This window comes from Pelophylax lessonae, assembly GCF_965119305.1.
Source record: "Pelophylax lessonae genome assembly, chromosome: 6".
NCBI lineage: Eukaryota > Metazoa > Chordata > Amphibia > Anura > Ranidae > Pelophylax > Pelophylax lessonae.
In genome coordinates, this window is record NC_138773.1 from 293,090,161 (window position 1) to 293,106,540 (window position 16,380).

Consider the following 16,380-nt stretch of genomic DNA (forward strand, 5'->3'; position numbering starts at 1 on the left):
CTTCAGAGCTTTCCACTAAGTGAAGACCTAGCACTGTTACCTGGAGTAGCCAACTGAGCAATATCAGGTACAACGATTAGAGATCCAGTGAAATCACATCTGTCACCCGCCTGACACGATTCCACAGCCTCCGCACGGAGGATGATTTCCACACTACGAGGAATACTGCCCCGCGGGAGTTCTGCCTGGGTCTCCTGGATGCGAACCTAGGGAGCAGAACAAAACCACGTGTTACACCGAAAGCGGCCATCCATGCTGCAGTTGATCGGTTAACAAATACGGTCATACAGCTACACAAGTATCAGAAAATAAAAGGCTTTTTATATGCAGACTATTTGATTACCTAAACATAAAAATTAAAGTTACAATATGTGCCCACCCTTCTTTATGCCGAGTGTAATACAGCCCAAAATATGTTAAAGCAGAATTAAACTTAACTTTTAATGGGCCCCCAGGTGGTTTATGTTATAATTTGCTAGTATGCACCACATGCAAGTTTATGAATCTCTCTCCCTGCCGACTCAAAGAGCCTGGGTTTGACAGCTGTCAAACGTCCCACCAATGTTTGGCCTTCTGCCCTGGGATGTCTGCCTTGTGGTGGATAGAGGGGGGGGGGCGTTGCTGAAAAGGGTGGTAACGCGTTTCAGATGAACCCTACTCTTTTGGACAAAGGAATGTTCCTCTAATGCTTTCAGCACTGCTCCTCTATTCACCACGAGGCAGGAATACCAGTGCAGAACGTCAAACGATGGCGGGACTTTTGACAACTGTCAAACCCAGGCTCTGTGCGCCATCAGAGAGAGATACATACCAATGCTGTTCTGCCCTGACAGATTTGTATTCCACAAACCTCTGTACTGCTAATACATGCCGACAGCCCTACAGTGCTCCTATCCAGTCTCCATGTTATTAAGAATTAAGTGTACTATATTTCACGTTGAACCACTTGACTAATGAGGATCCCACGCTGCTATCTGCCATTTGAGCTCCTGTGATCTTCCCGGATCCTCTTTGGCAAGCTGCAGGACCTCTGGTATTTGGAAAAGCCTCTATTTAAAGTACCTTGTACCTGTGACTGTTTCCTGGGAAACTGGACCACGTAGTGCGCCTAATTGGTTTGTGGTTTTTTTTTACTCCTATTACAAGAAATGTAAGCATCCCTTATAATAGAAATAAGGATGACAGGTCCTCTTTATGGAAAGATCTTGGATCAAAAAAAAAAAAAAAAAAAAAAAAACAAATAACACCTTTAAAAGCAAAAACTTGTTTACTTCCAGCCTGGACCGGAAGTAACGTCGTGACATTGCTCTAGTCCTCCAAGGCCATAGAGGCGATCAAAGCAGATCTACTCTTTGATCCAGTGTGGCTAATGGCTGTGTTGATTTTGAGGGGACAGAAAATTTACACTGTTATACAAGCTGTACACTTACTACTTTACATTGTAGCAAAGTGTCATTTCTTCAGTGTTGTCACATGAAAAGATATAATAAAATATTTACAAAAATGTGAGGGGTGTACTCACTTTTGTGAGATACTGTACACAAGTTTCACTTTTTTAATTACTGAAATGAGATTATCTTCAAAAAGTTAATTTATTTTATGAGATGCACCTGTATATATGAGGTAAAAAGCCACACAAGACAAACAAGCAGAGATTCACACACTGAAGCTGTTTATTACCTTTTGGAAGTCAACAAATCTGGATTTATTGGTGTCCAGCATGAAGCGTCTCCTGTTGGCACACACAGGGTTCCGGCAGATACTGGGCTGGGTGTATTTGAACTGCTGCTCCACATCTTTGATTAGAGTCTGGCAGTCCAGACAGAGGAAGGTACCACTGACCAGCTCAGGATGCACAGGGTGAGTGCGGACAACCTGACCGCTGATTCTCATCAGAGAGCCAATACGAGGGGTAGTCAGCTCCCTGATCCTAAGGAGACAGGAGAACAAAACAAGAGTCTCAGATTCAGCTCTATGCAAAGCCCTAAATAGCTTTTAAACATAAACAGGTTTAAGTGGATCCTATGTTTTGCCTATGCAGGGCAAACCCACACATTTAATTTATTGTGGGCCCAAAAGCAGTTTGCACCCACCTCCCTATATTGTGGATTTTAATCACTGGGACTTAAAGCATCATTAAACCCCCAATTAAGTAGCATAAATGCACCAGCATACCATAGTGTTACTAAGCCCAGGAACCTGCACTCACTATATCTGGTCTCCCACAGGACATGGAAATACAAATATTTTAGTTAATATAAACTTCTAAATACTTGTTCTTAGCAGTAAATAGTCTTGTTACTTCTATCAGTGTCTAGCCTAAACGTGGAGGCATCTTCTTTCTTCTTGACTGTCCTCTGAGGCTGCATGACACATGACCCTCTTGTCTGGACAGTGCTGATTGGCCCTGTGCCAATCACATGCACCCTCCCCAAAAAAAAAAAAAAAAAAAAAAAACCACACACTCTAGCAATACACACAAAACTGAGCATGTGCAGAGTGCCCCAAGGCTCTGCTCTATAGGGGGATGGATTGGGGACAGGAAAAAGGAGAGGATCAGAGAAGACTGAATCAAACAGCCTTTTTACACAATGCTGACAATAGTCAGTGTATTGGTTTGCTTGTACCTTGTAGGAGGAAGCGGATGCATTCTGATAACACTGAATGAACTACCACAGTGCCATGGTAGTTAATTGAAAACTACAAGTCGACATCCGCAAAAACCACCAGAACTTGTAGTTTTCGATTCACAGAAGACTGTATATATGAGTGACGCGGCCAGGTAGGTGGAGCTTCGCACAGCCGTATCCTTTTTCAATTGTGACAGCAGACAGGGAGAAGATCCCCGGTGGGCTGTCACCTTCCTAACCGGCTACACCCTGAATATGGATGTAACAGGATATGATAAAGTGAACTTATCCTTTAAACCCCAAGAACTTTAAGTATCATCACACTGCACATGTGCAAGATGTAGCAGGTGAACTCATACACCTTATCTTCCGCCATTTGAAATTACACTCATTCGCTGGTAACAAACTTTTCCAAGATCTCAAAGGAAGGGTGTCTTATTCGAACAAGATTCATGTAAGGTCATACAGCACATGCAGACGTTGATGTGTATGGTATCGTGAATTTCAACTCACACACGCAGTATGACAGTCAGCACACAGCTTTTCAAAATGGCAGCGCAGCCCAGTTTTCAAACTGTTAAAGTTTCAAAATAAAAATACTCCTCGTTTATGTCCCCCTTCACATGTTGGCAGTTTTATAGAGTGGAGGGTTCCTCTAAGTGCTAAAGAATCTACCCCATCTTCCTTTTTTGTGAGGCAGCTTGTGACTTTCTAGCCAGTCACCAGATACAAGCACCATCAAATAGGAGAACAAGTTTTATGCTCCTCTATACCTGGAACTATCAGGCAGCGCCTAGACTCAGGATCTGAACATCACAGGAAGGGAATTCTCTGCTGGGGACCGGACAACATAGGCAGTACCAAAATAAAAATAATGCAAGGAGGAGTCTAATACTGTCGCCCAACCCCACCCCCCACGAATGAATTTCCGAGTGGTAATCCGTACCACATTGAGAATTGTAGTGCAGAAATTAGACAAATCCACGTCATGAAGCAGGACTTACTTGTGTCTGGTGGGGAGGTCTTGGAAGGCCACGTAGAATTCTTTGCTTTGGGGAACATTCCCATGGTCTTTGGCATAAGATCGCACCGCTCGGCAGAGGTACGGGTAGACTCTGAAAAGAAGAAACACGATGTCAGAAGGGACATCTTCAATGATTACAGGAAACCGGCACCACTGACAGGGTGAGAGCCTCACCTGTAGAACTCCTCCTGGACGGTGGTGGCCAGCTGCTGGTTGAACTGCTCCAGATCCTGGAAGCTGACAAGGAGAGTGTTCCTCTCCGGGCGGATCAGCTCTTCTGCATCACTTTTATACTTCAACTCTCCATCTGCGTTCTGAAACCTGAAAATGACACCAGAAACGATCACCACCTGCAGAGAAATGGCAACTCCCAGCCGCTGAGGAACTACAATTCCCATCATACACCAAAAGTCTTTCCTCTTTGGCAGCTGAGAACATACAATTCTTATGACATGCCATTCTGCCAGAGCTGCTATAGAACTACAACTCCCAGCAAGACACGCCAGTCTCTTATGGATACTAAACAACTCCCCTCCCCCCCCATTATTCAATGACATCCAGTCTCATCTATGGTACTACAACTCCCAGCATATCATATCAGCTGGCCCCCATCGTCCCCTACAGAACTACAACCCCAAGCGGGCCCCATCGTCCCCTACAGAACTACAACCACCAGCGGGCCCCTACAGAACTACAACCACCAGCGGGCCCCTACAGAACTACAACCACCAGCAGGCCCTACAGAACTACAACACCCAGCCGGCCCCATCATCCCCTACAGGACTACAACCCCCAGCGGGCCAAGTCAGCCGGCCACATTGTCCCCTACAGAACTACAACCCCCCAGCAGGCCCCTACAGAACTACAACCCCCCAGCAGGCCCCTACAGAACTACAACCCCCCAGCAGGCCCCTACAGAACTACAACCCCCCAGCAGGCCCCTACAGAACTACAACCCCCCAGCAGGCCCCTACAGAACTACAACCCCCAGCTGGCGCCATCGTCCCCTACAGAACTACAACCCCCAGCGGGCCAAGTCAGCCGGCCCCATCGACCCCTACAGAACTACAACCCCCCAGCAGGCCCCTACAGAACTACAACCCCCCAGCAGGCCCCTACAGAACTACAACCCCCCAGCAGGCCCCTACAGAACTACAACCCCCCAGCAGGCCCCTACAGAACTACAACCCCCAGCGGGCCAAGTCAGCCGGCCCCATTGCCCCCTACAGAACTACAACACCCAGCGGGCCCCATCATCCCCTACAGAACTACAACCCCCCAGCAGGCCCCTACAGAACTACAACCCCCCAGCAGGCCCCTACAGAACTACAACCCCCAGCAGGCCCCTACAGAACTACAACCCCCCAGCAGGCCCCTACAGAACTACAACCCCCAGCGGGCCTTACAGAACTACAACCCCCAGCGGGCCCCATCGTCCCCTACAGAACTACAACCCCCAGCGGGCCCTACAGAACTACAACCCCCAGCTGGCGCCATCGTCCCCTACAGAACTACAACCCCCAGCGGGCCAAGTCAGCCGGCCCCATCGACCCCTACAGAACTACAACCCCCCAGCAGGCCCCTACAGAACTACAACCCCCAGCGGGCCAAGTCAGCCGGCCCCATTGTCCCCTACAGAACTACAACACCCAGCGGGCCCCATCATCCCCTACAGAACTACAACCCCCCAGCAGGCCCCTACAGAACTACAACCCCCAGCAGGCCACATTCCATTGAGGAGCAGCACCACCTATGACTTCTGGAAGAATGTGAAACTCAGGGGCCCCAGACTGGGTGATGGAGGGGCCCCTGGAAATAGGGGACAATCAGCTACATGACCGCTTTATGTACGGAGAGCCCCGATTACACTGCGCCTGGAAGTGTGTCACCCCCCGCCCGGAGACACTCACTCCTCTAGGAAGTCCTGGAACAGCTTCTGACACTTGTCGGCCAGCTCATCTTTCACATGCGGGGCGGTGGCGGCCGGGGCTCCGGGCTCAGCTACGTCCATCCTGATTACCGATAACACGCTGCTACCGCTCGGTACACTGGGAGACTTTCGCGCCAAGCTACGGGGTCACGTGAACCGGTTCGCGCCACTCGCAGCCAATAGGACAAAAGGGACGGGCCAGATTTTCGCGCCACTAACTATAGAGGGGCGGGGTAAGGGAAGGAACAATTGGCAATAAGCCGTGGTGCTGGAAGAAGTGCCGTATGCTCTGGGGGCGCCCTCTGGTGGCGGGAGGATAGAAATACATCTATATGCACTATATTACCAAAATTATTGGGACACGTGCCTTTACCATGGGTGTCCAACCTTTTGGCTTCTCTGGGCCACATTGAGTGTAGAGAAATTTCCTCGGGCCGCATATAAAATATATACTATAGTTAAGGTATATAAATAATAAAACGCAGATGTGCCGTATCAGGAATACTGGAATCAGTATACAGAGGATTACTTCTTCTGAGAGATATTAAAGGAACACTCTAACCACCATCACCTCTTCAGTGATTTGGAGTGGAGACAGTGGTAGAAGTCAGAAGCACTGCACATGCTGGGATATTTACAGTTATGTGCTGGGGGATAGTTGCACCCCTAGCACATGTGACTTAGGTAGACAGAAAATGTCATGTCCTTATTCATACATGTATGAACAAGGACATGACATATTATGACAGAACACAACTAGTTATTAAAAAACATATTGCAACAATTTACACACGCTAATGCACATACCTCTCTACTTATTTTGCAGACTGCTGGCGATTACTGCTGGCGGGTAATGCTGGTCCTGCTGGAGGAAGCAGCGGCTGCAGTAGAGAGCAGAGCCGATGCTTCCTGTATGGCTCCTGTCACAGGCGGAGTACATTTCATATCACTCCGCCTGTGACAGAGCCGGAACTATACAGGAAGCAGCGGCTCTGTCACTGACTGCAGACATCCTAAGTCTCCCACAGCAGTCGGGGGATTGCACAGCACTTACAGCCTAGTGCGTGCCCATCCAATGCAGCCTCACTACTACATGCCCATCCAATGCAGCTTCACCAGTGCATGCCCATCCAATGCAGCTTCACCAGTGCGTGTCTATCCAATGCAGCCTCACTACTACATGCCCATCCAATGCAGCTTCACCAATGTGTGCCCATCCAAAGCAGCCTGATTAGTGCCCATCCAATGTAGCCTCACCAGTGCATGCCCATCCAATGCAGCCGGATCAGTGTCCATCAAATGTAGCCTCACAAGTATGTGCCTATCCAATGCAGCCTCACCAGTGCGTGCCCATCCAATGCAGCCTAAACAGTGCCCATCCAATGCAGCCTCACCAGTGCGTGCCCATCCAATGCAGCCTAAACAGTGCCCATCCAATGCAGCTTCACCAGTGCGTGCCCATCGAATGCAGTCTCACCAGTGCGTGTCTATCCAATGCAGTCTCACCAGTGCGTGTCTATCCAATGCAGCCTCACTAGTGCATGCCCATCCAATGCAGCTTCACCAGTGTGTGCCCATCCAATGCAGCTTCACCAGTGTGTGCCCATCCAAAGCAGCCTGATTAGTGCCCATCCAATGCAGCCTCACCAGTGCATGCCCATCCAATGCAGCCTGATCAGTGTCCATCAAATGTAGCCTCACAAGTGCGTGCCCATCCAATGCAGCCTCACAAGTGCGTGCCCATCCAATGCAGCCTCACCAGTGCCCATCCAATGCAGTCTCACCAGTGCGTGTCTATCCAATGCAGCCTCACCAGTGTGTGCCCATCCAAAGCAGCCTCACCAGTACATGCCCATCCAATGCAGCCTGATCAGTGTCCATCAAATGTAGCCTCACAAGTGCGTGCCCATCCAATGCAGCCTCACCAGTGCCCATCCAATGCAGTCTCACCAGTGCGTGTCTATCCAATGCAGCCTCACTAGCACATGCCCATCCAATGCAGCTTCACCAGTGTGTGCCCATCCAAAGCAGCCTGATTAGTGCCCATCCAATGCAGCCTCACCAGTGCATGCCCATCCAATGCAGCCTCACCAGTGTGTGCCCATCCAATGCAGCCTGCAATGAAGAGAAAGGAGAGCCGCTGAATTACACAGAGCGGGTATCAGTCCTGCCTCCTGGACCGGCTCCTATAATAGACATCACCAATGTGCGGTCTATCGTAGGAGCCAGTCCAGGAGGCGGGGCATAGTATGACCGAGGCCACCGGGAAAGCAGGAGATCCCCGCTCTGTTTGTAAACAGCCTCTGCCTACAGTTAGTTGGAAGTTGCTGTGGCCGTGCCCCTGACTCGACTTTCTTCCTCCCCAGCAAAAAAAAAAAAATTGTCAGGGGGCAGTGGGTCGCATTGCCTGCGGTTCTGGGCCGCAGGTTGGTAATGCCTGCTTTACATGCACATGAACTTTAAGGGTAACTCCACTTTTGCGGGGGAAAAAAATCAGCAAAGAAAGAAAAACAATATATTGTATACAATTGTGACACAAATCATATCGTTATTGAATGTTAGTAAAAATGACCTTTCCTTTTTAATCTGCAGTTGTAATTGATTGAAAATGCAATGCAATATGGTCGCCTAGAGCTGTTCTGTACACAGAATGTATACTGACCACACCCCAGAAACATCATTTCCTGCTTGTGTGATTGGCTCACCAATTTTCCCAGAAGTCTGCACTAAGATACAAGTCAGATTTCTGGCATCCCCTGCAACAAAAATGTCATTTTTGGTGAGATACTCCCAATTGGAACACGTCTAAAGGGATGCAGACCCTGCAGCTTTTCTCATTAGAGCTCTGCAGCTGCCACAGCTGATAGAGAATTATGAAACCACTCCCATTAGACCCACTGAGCACAGAGGAACAAACTATGATTTCTTTAGAACAAAAGATAGGAATCTGCAACAAAGGTTGTTAAAATCCCTGCAATGTACAGAGATCAGCCAGAAGGTGAGTGTTTTTTTTTTTTTTCAACAAAAGTGGAGTTACTCTTTAAAGATGTACAGACAAAGCTCATTATGGATCATGGGAGTGCAGTTTGTTCTGCACTGTGACCCGTTTCCGGCAGAGAGCGCCCACTTTAGTCCACTGTCTGCTGACATCACAGAAGTCAGTCCAGGCACCGCGTCATCGCAACAATGGAATTCAGGATCCGCCAGGTGCCTGGACCGAGATCCAGCTCAGCCTCATAGCGAGCCGCTGAAAGCCTGAGCCGGCCACTCCCCGCCCCTTCACAGCCCAGCGCTCCAAAGAGCGAGGAGGGGGCAAAGCAGAGAGCGGTGACTGACAGCAGCTCTCTGCTTAGGGATCTGTAAGAACCGAGCGATTGGCGGTGTTCAAACACTAAGTTCAGAGGCGCCGGGGGACAGATGCAGCATCCACCCAGGTAAGTATAAAATTGGGAAAAACACCAAAAGCCATACTTTTATTTTAACCACTTTTTCTGACACTTGTTGTTTACAAGTTAAAATCAGTATTTTTTTGCTAGAAAATTGCGTAGAACCCCCAAACATTATATTTATTTTTTTAGCAGAGACCCTAAAGAATAAAACAGCGGTTGTTGCAATATTTTATGTCACACTGTGTTTGCGCATCGGTCTTTCAAACGCAATTTTCTTTGGAAAAGATACACTTTATTGAATTTAAAAAAAAAAAAACTAAAGTAAGCCCAATTTTTTTTGTATAATGTGAAAGATGATGTTACGCCGAGTAAATAGATATGCTGTAAAATTGCAAACGCTCATAGAATGGCAACAAAATACGGTACTTAAAAATCTCCATATGCGACGCTTTAAACATTATTACATGTTACCTGTGTATATTATATTAAAAAGCCATCCACCAATCAGTAAGCAAGAAAGCAACCTCAGTCTCCCCCCCCCTAATAAAACTTTGTACTGATTTTTGGGGATCTTGGTGTGCTGGTGATATTTCTCTATCAGAGTTTAACGTCTTCGTGATGACACCAGTCTACTAGGCCAGGGGTCCCCAACGCCGGGTGCACAGCAGAATGTGAGTGGTGGCCACAGGGTTATCACAGACCATGGTCAACGCTCACTTACTGCTGTGCAGCCATGCCCGTGTGTCCTCCCCTGGCTCCTCCACCCGCCCGGCCGATGATGTCATCCTATCAGCAGGGCAGGGGATGGAAGAAGCTGCAGATTGGAATGGAGAGCTCCTCCCGCTCTCTGCCCTGCTGATTGGATGAAGTTGTCGGACAGGCGGGGGAGCCGGGAATGGACACACAGACTGATCACATCCTCTGCCCTGCCAAAGATAGGAGTCATGTGAAGGGGAGGCAGAGATTAGCAATGTGTGATAGTTAGAGAGGAGGGGCAGACTGCTGGGGGACTGTGATAGAGGCAGCTGTGATTGCTAGAGGAACTGTAATATAAGTGGGGACTGCACTGTAAAGAGGCACTGTAATCATTACAGTGCCCCGAGCATTCATAGCCTTCTCCATTACAGTGCCCCTGCAGTCTGCCCCTCTTTACATTACAATGCTCCATTTACAGAGCAGTCCCCATTACAGTGATGTAAAGGGGACTACACTGTAAAGGGGCACTGTAATGTAAAAGGGGGACTCTGCTGTAAAGGGGGTTTGTGGTGTGAGGGAGGGCTGAGGACAGACTCTGTGAATATCCCAACCCCGGAGGGGAAGCCGACCCTTGCACCACAAATCTTCGGTTGCTATCAGTACATGTGAATGTGCCTCCTGCCAATCCCCTGTGGCTATGAAGATTCTCAGGTACTTGGTCGGGGAGGGGGGGCGAGAGGAAAAACTATCAAGTAGCCTACTGCTACCGAGCCAAGGAGAAACTGCGTTTTCCCTGATTTCCTCCCTTGGCTAGCGAGGAGAGCCCCCCCTTCTCCCTGCCCAGGCACTTTATTGTTTTTTGTTCTTTAGGACAGACGGCTTGAGGATTAACTCCTCTTTGCCTTATTTGTTTTGTGTCCAGCGCTTTTTTGGACCCGTCTTATCAAATCTTCTGGATTGGCGAAAGGGTGTTTTCCCCTTGTTCTTTTTGGTTTGAGGAAATCCCTTGTTCTTGGCTGTGGTTCTGTCCAATACCGTTTCCAGGTTGGGTCCGAACAGTAAATTGCCTGTAAAGGGGATGTCCCATTATCTATTTTTAGAGGTGATGTCTCCTTCCCATGACTTCAACCACAGGCCTCTCCTAGCTGAATTGATTAGGCCAGGGGTTCTGGCTGATATCCTTACGGATTCTGCTGATGCGTCCGCCAGGAAAGCTGCTGCTCTGGTTAGAGTGGGAATGGTTTTTCCCAGTTCCTCTCTTGGGGTTTCCCCTTCTAGCAGTTCTTGTAACTGTGTCAGCCATACTAATAGGGTCCTGGCCGTGCAGGTGGAAGCTATGGCTGGATTTAGATTCGCAGCTGCGGCTTCCCAGGCTCTTCTTAGAAGTGCTTCTAACTTTTTTTTTCCATAGAATCATTGAGAGTTCCATCTACCTTGGGGCATTTAGCCCAGAGTTTAGTATGCTCCTCTGTAAACGTGTGCGTCGCTGTCCGGAAGTAACGTCAGCAGAATACACTGCTCCATTGACCACTTCTGCCTCTTTTAAGATGGCTGCAGACCGAAAGTGCGTCACCGGAAGTGATGCAACGTTCTGGTCCCGCCGCCATCTTGCTCCTCGAGGAGGAGACTCCCGGAAAGCCAAAGCGGTGGGGGGAGGTGGGGGGGCAGCGCCCGAGGTGGGGGGGCAGCGCCATTTGCCCTATGAGCAGGGGCACCCCTGCACCGTATATGCCGGAGGAAATCGCTGAGGCTGGCCGGGACCAGCCTGGAAGATCTCCGGGGTCATAACCAGGTACGATCTTGGAGGGGATACCATGTAAAGGAGAACAAGGAGTCCTGGTTTGGTGTCCACAGAGCCCTGATCTCAACATCGAGTCTGTCTGGGATTACAAGAAGAGACAGAAAGATCTGAGGCAGCCGACATCCACAGATGATCTGTGGTCAGTTCTCCAAGATGTTTGGAACAATCTACCTGCTGAGTTCCTTCAAAAACTGTGTGCAAGTGTACTTAGAAGAATTGAAGGCAAAGGGCGGTCACAGCAAATATTGATTTGATTTGGATTTCTCTTCTGTTCATTTACTTTCCATTTTGTTAATTGATTTAAATGAAGTATTAACACTATTTCTGAAAGCATTCCTTATTTACAGCATTTTTTTTACACCTGCCTAAAACTTTTGCACAGTTGAGTGCGTCTTAGTCACTTGGTGGGAACAGGACAGGGCCCAGGAAGGAACGCGTTCTGTGTGTCAATTTCTGAAACCACCATGTTAGTATTTTGGCACCCTATTGCAGTTAGTGTGGAAGTAGAAGTACTTAATTGTGATGGCGTTTCAGTACCACTCATTATATTTTTTTTAGGTTTGCTTTTTCTTTTAAGTCAAACATAGCTTTAATTTGGTAATACATTTGGATACTGTACATATATTTTATGTCATTAATCTTTTCTAAGAAAAAAAAAGTAAAAAATTAGAAAAAAATCAAATCTTTCTGAAAATTTTCCCAATGTAACCTTTATATAATTTGCACACCCTCCTGAATTTAACCCAAAATATAATCAAGGCTATTAATTTCTAGATTGTAAGCTCTAACGTGCAGGGCCCTCTGGTTCCTCCTGTATTGAATTGTATTGTAACTATAGTCTTCCCTCACATTGTAAAGTGCTGCGCAAACTGTTGGCACTATATAAATCCTATATAATAATACTAATTAAATGATATCACATTAGTGCTGCTTTTGAGTAATGAAGTGAAATAGTAAAGTGAGTGTAAATCTCCTCCTTCAGTGTAAAGAACAAGGAGTCCTGTTAGTGATGGTTAGGTTCCCACAGAGCCCTGATCTCAACATCATGGAGTCTATCTGGGATTATAAGAAGAGACAGAAGGATTTGAGGCAGCCGACATCCACAGAAGATCTGAGGTTAGTTTTCCAAGACGTTTGGAACAACCTACCTGCCGAGTTCCTTCAAAAACTAAAGTGTAAATCTCCTCAAGTCTCAGTGTTTTTCTGTTTTGGTGATGTCTATCCTAACGTATTATAAATAATTTATTTTTTTCCAGCAAAGATAGGGTTTTGATTTGATATATTTAGTTTATTTGGATTCATATATTTTTATTTCTTTGGGTTTTAAGAAAAAATACCAACACTTTTGAATTTTTGTAATTTCCCAATGCAAAATTTAAATATTTTGTGCACCTTCATACAGCTGCAAGAAAAAGTATGTGAACCCTTTGGAATGATATGGATTTCTGCACAAATTGGTCATAAAATGTGATCTGATCATCATCATCTAAGTCACAACAATAGACAATCACAGTCTGCTTAAACTAATAACACACAAAGAATGAAATGTTGCCATGTTTTTATTGAACACGCCATGTAAACATTCACAGTGCAGGTGGAAAAAGTATGTGAACCCTTGGATTTAATAACTGGTTAAACCTCCTTTGGCAGCAATAACTTCAACCAAACGTTTCCTGTAGTTTCAGATCAGATGTGCACAACGGTTAGGAGTAATTCTTGACCATTCCTCTTTACAGAACTGTTTCAGTTCAGCAATATTCTTGGGATGTCTGGTATGAATCGCTTTCTTGAGGTCATGCCACAGCATCTCAATCGGGTTGAGGTCAGGACACTGACTGGGCCACTTCAGAAGGCGTATTTTCTTCTGTTTAAGCCCTTCTGTTGTTGCATTTACTTCTATGCTTTGGGTCATTGTCCTGTTGCAACACCCATCTTCTGTTGAGCTTCAGCTGGTAGACAGATGGCCTTACGTTTTCCTGCAAAATGTCTTGATAAACTTGGGAATTCATTTTTTCTTCGATGATAGCAATCCGTCCAGGCCCTGACGCAGCAAAGCAGCCCCAAACCATGATGCCCCCACCATCATACTTCACAGTTGGGATGAGGTTTTGATGTTGGTGTGCTGTGCCTCTTTTTTGCCACACATAGTGTTGTGTGTTTCTTCCAAACAACTCAACTTTGGTTTCATCTGTCCACAGAATATTTTGCCAGTACTGCTGTGGAACATCCAGGTGCTCTTGTGCAAACTGTAAACGTGCAGCAATGTTTTGTTTGGATAGCAGTGGCTTCCTCTGTGGTATCCTCCCATGAAATCCATTCTTGTTTAGTGTTTTACTTATTGTTGATTCGCTAACAGGGATGTTAGCATTTGCCAGTGACTTTTGTAAGTCTTTAGCTGACACTCTAGGATTCTTCTTCACCTCATTGAGCAGTCTGCACTGTGCTCTTGCAGTCATCTTTACAGGACGGCCACTCCTAGGGAGAGTAGCAGCAGTGTTGAACTTTCTCCATTCATAGACAATTTGTCTTACCGTGGACTGATGAACAGCAAGGCTTTTGGAGATACTTTTATAACCCTTTCCAGCTTTATGCAAGTCAACAATTCTTAATCGTAGGTCTTCTGAGAGCTCTTTTGTGCGAGGCATCGTTCACATCAGGCAATGCTTCTTGTGAAAAGCAAACCCAGAACTGGTGTGTTTTTTATAGGGCAGGGCAGCTGTAACCAACACCTCCAATCTCATCTCATTGATTGGACTCCAGTTAGCTGACATCTCACTCCAATTAGCTCTTGGAGAGGTCATTAGTCTAGGGGTTCACATACTTTTTCTACCTGCACTGTGAATGTTTACATGGTGTGTTCAATAAAAACATGGCAACATTTCATTCTTTGTGTGTTATTAGTTTAAGCAGACTGTGATTGTCTATTGTTGTGACTTAGATGATGATGATGATCAGATAACATTTTATGACCAATTTGTGCAGAAATCCATATCATTCCAAAGGGTTCACATACTTTTTCTTGCAGCTGTAAATATACTACCTCAAAATAAATTCAACAAAGTCTGCTGATTAAAATATCAGATTAATGTGACATTGATGTAACGCAGGTAAATGGTAAAGCTCAAAGTAAATTCATGCGTTTTAGCGTAGGAGAGCTTTGTTCCCCTTTTGGTGTTACATTGTGATAAATGCTCCATCTTGGAGATTCTCAAATTTATGAATTAGGGCCACACTTTACAGAGGAGCCTTGGCGAGCCACTGTGGCTTCTACATATATTTGCGAATGTGTGCATAGTGTTGATTTTGTGGACCAAAATATTTTTCGCAACTAAATTAATACTATTTTAGTCGACTAAAATATGACAAAATAAAACAATTCGGGTGACTAAAATACGACTAAAGCTAAAATGACATTTTAGTCAAAAGACTATGACTAAAACTAAATTGAAATTTGACATCAAAATTAACACTGCACTGCCTCATAAGAATAAGTAGGGGGCATCTACTAACCTTTTTTTTTTTCCATAAATAACATATTATACTTTCCTGTTCTGTGCGGTGGTTTTGCACAGAGCGGCCCAGATCCTCCTCTTCTTGGGTCCCTCTTCTGTGCTCCTGACCCCTCCCTCCTGTTGAGTGCCCCCACAGCAAGCAGCTTTCTATGGGGGCACCCAAGCCGAGTCAAAGCTCCCTGTGTCAATTAGACACGGAGTTGCAACCCAGGCCCTGCCCCTCTCTCTCCTGATTGGCTGACTGACAGCAGCGGGAGCCAATCGCGCCGTGCTTATGTCTCAGCCAATGAGGAGGGGAGTCCCGGGCAGCTGAGAAACTCCAGCAACATTGCTGGATAAATATTTGGGTGGCCGGGGGAATGCTGCTTCCCAGCTCTGCCCCCCCCCCCCCCCATTTTTTCCTGGCAGGATCACAAGGTAAGGGGGTACACTGTGATACAAGGGAGTGTGGGGAACTCTTGGATTCGGATGGTGGGAGGGCTCTTGCCATCGGATGTAAGGGGAATGCGTTCTGGACATCTAGTCTTACAGATACAACCAGCCCTTTGAGGGCAACCATAATGCTTATGCGGCTCGCAGTGAAATTGGGTTTGACACCTCTGTCCTTTTCAAAAACGAACTATTCAAAGTCTATTCAAAACGAACACAAAAAAAAAGCCCATCCATACATTATGAAATAGTTTAAACACATACTCAAGGAGTACATATAAGAGATAATGGTTTATGGAGCTTTAGGATTCTCTTTTACCCAAATACCATTTAAAAAAAAGACACAAATCTGTTTATACCATAAAGATCCCAGAATAAAAAGAAACTTGTTCATAGAATTAGTCAAATATTTTATTTTCTTTAGTAGAATTCACTTGCTATTTTTTGAATACAGCGATTTGTTTTTCTTAACTCTTTATTAGTTACAAAACCGTATGATCTCCTATTCTGAAGTCATGTTAAAATCACACAATACCGAGGGGTATTTTTCTGCATACAAAACACTGTACTCGTTTTCTGGTCTGATTTGCTATTCTAGAACTGTCTGCTAATTGTTTAGCTTCTCACAGAGTTAGAAAACGCTCCAAATCCTGGAGACCATCCCTTGCTACAGCTCCTATTAAAATGCATGCTTTTAGGACATCAAACATGCTTGTTTATATGAATGAAGGACAATCTAAGGGGCTTCTCTCATATCAAAAGAACAAAAGGCCACCAGCCTAAGAACTCCACTATCGTCTGTTCTCATCAGAGCTCTCCTAAAAGTAATTGGTTACAGTCAGCCCACAGACATCCAAGGTGTTATCCAATCTTCTCAATATATCTCCCGGTTACGGGATGGGTTCACCAAATCCCGGTGCTTAGGTTTGATCATATCCTTCCTGTGATCTAGCTAGCACCTGTGGTAAG

The 16,380-nt window shown here is 46.1% G+C and overlaps 1 protein-coding gene across 1 annotated transcript in view; it reads right to left on the reverse strand.

Moving 5' to 3' along the window:
- MCM6 (minichromosome maintenance complex component 6) overlaps nucleotides 1-5,698 on the reverse strand; it is an 18,097-nt gene extending 12,399 nt beyond the window's left edge. The window contains exons 1-5 of the mRNA XM_082260166.1: nucleotides 5,565-5,698; nucleotides 3,829-3,975; nucleotides 3,635-3,745; nucleotides 1,681-1,930; nucleotides 41-206 (exon numbers count right to left, since the gene is read on the reverse strand). Coding sequence (XP_082116292.1) covers nucleotides 41-206; nucleotides 1,681-1,930; nucleotides 3,635-3,745; nucleotides 3,829-3,975; nucleotides 5,565-5,665 — 775 coding nt within the window. The 5' untranslated portion in view covers nucleotides 5,666-5,698. The remainder of the gene's footprint in view (nucleotides 1-40; nucleotides 207-1,680; nucleotides 1,931-3,634; nucleotides 3,746-3,828; nucleotides 3,976-5,564) is intronic.
- Between the last annotated feature and the right edge of the window lie 10,682 nt (nucleotides 5,699-16,380).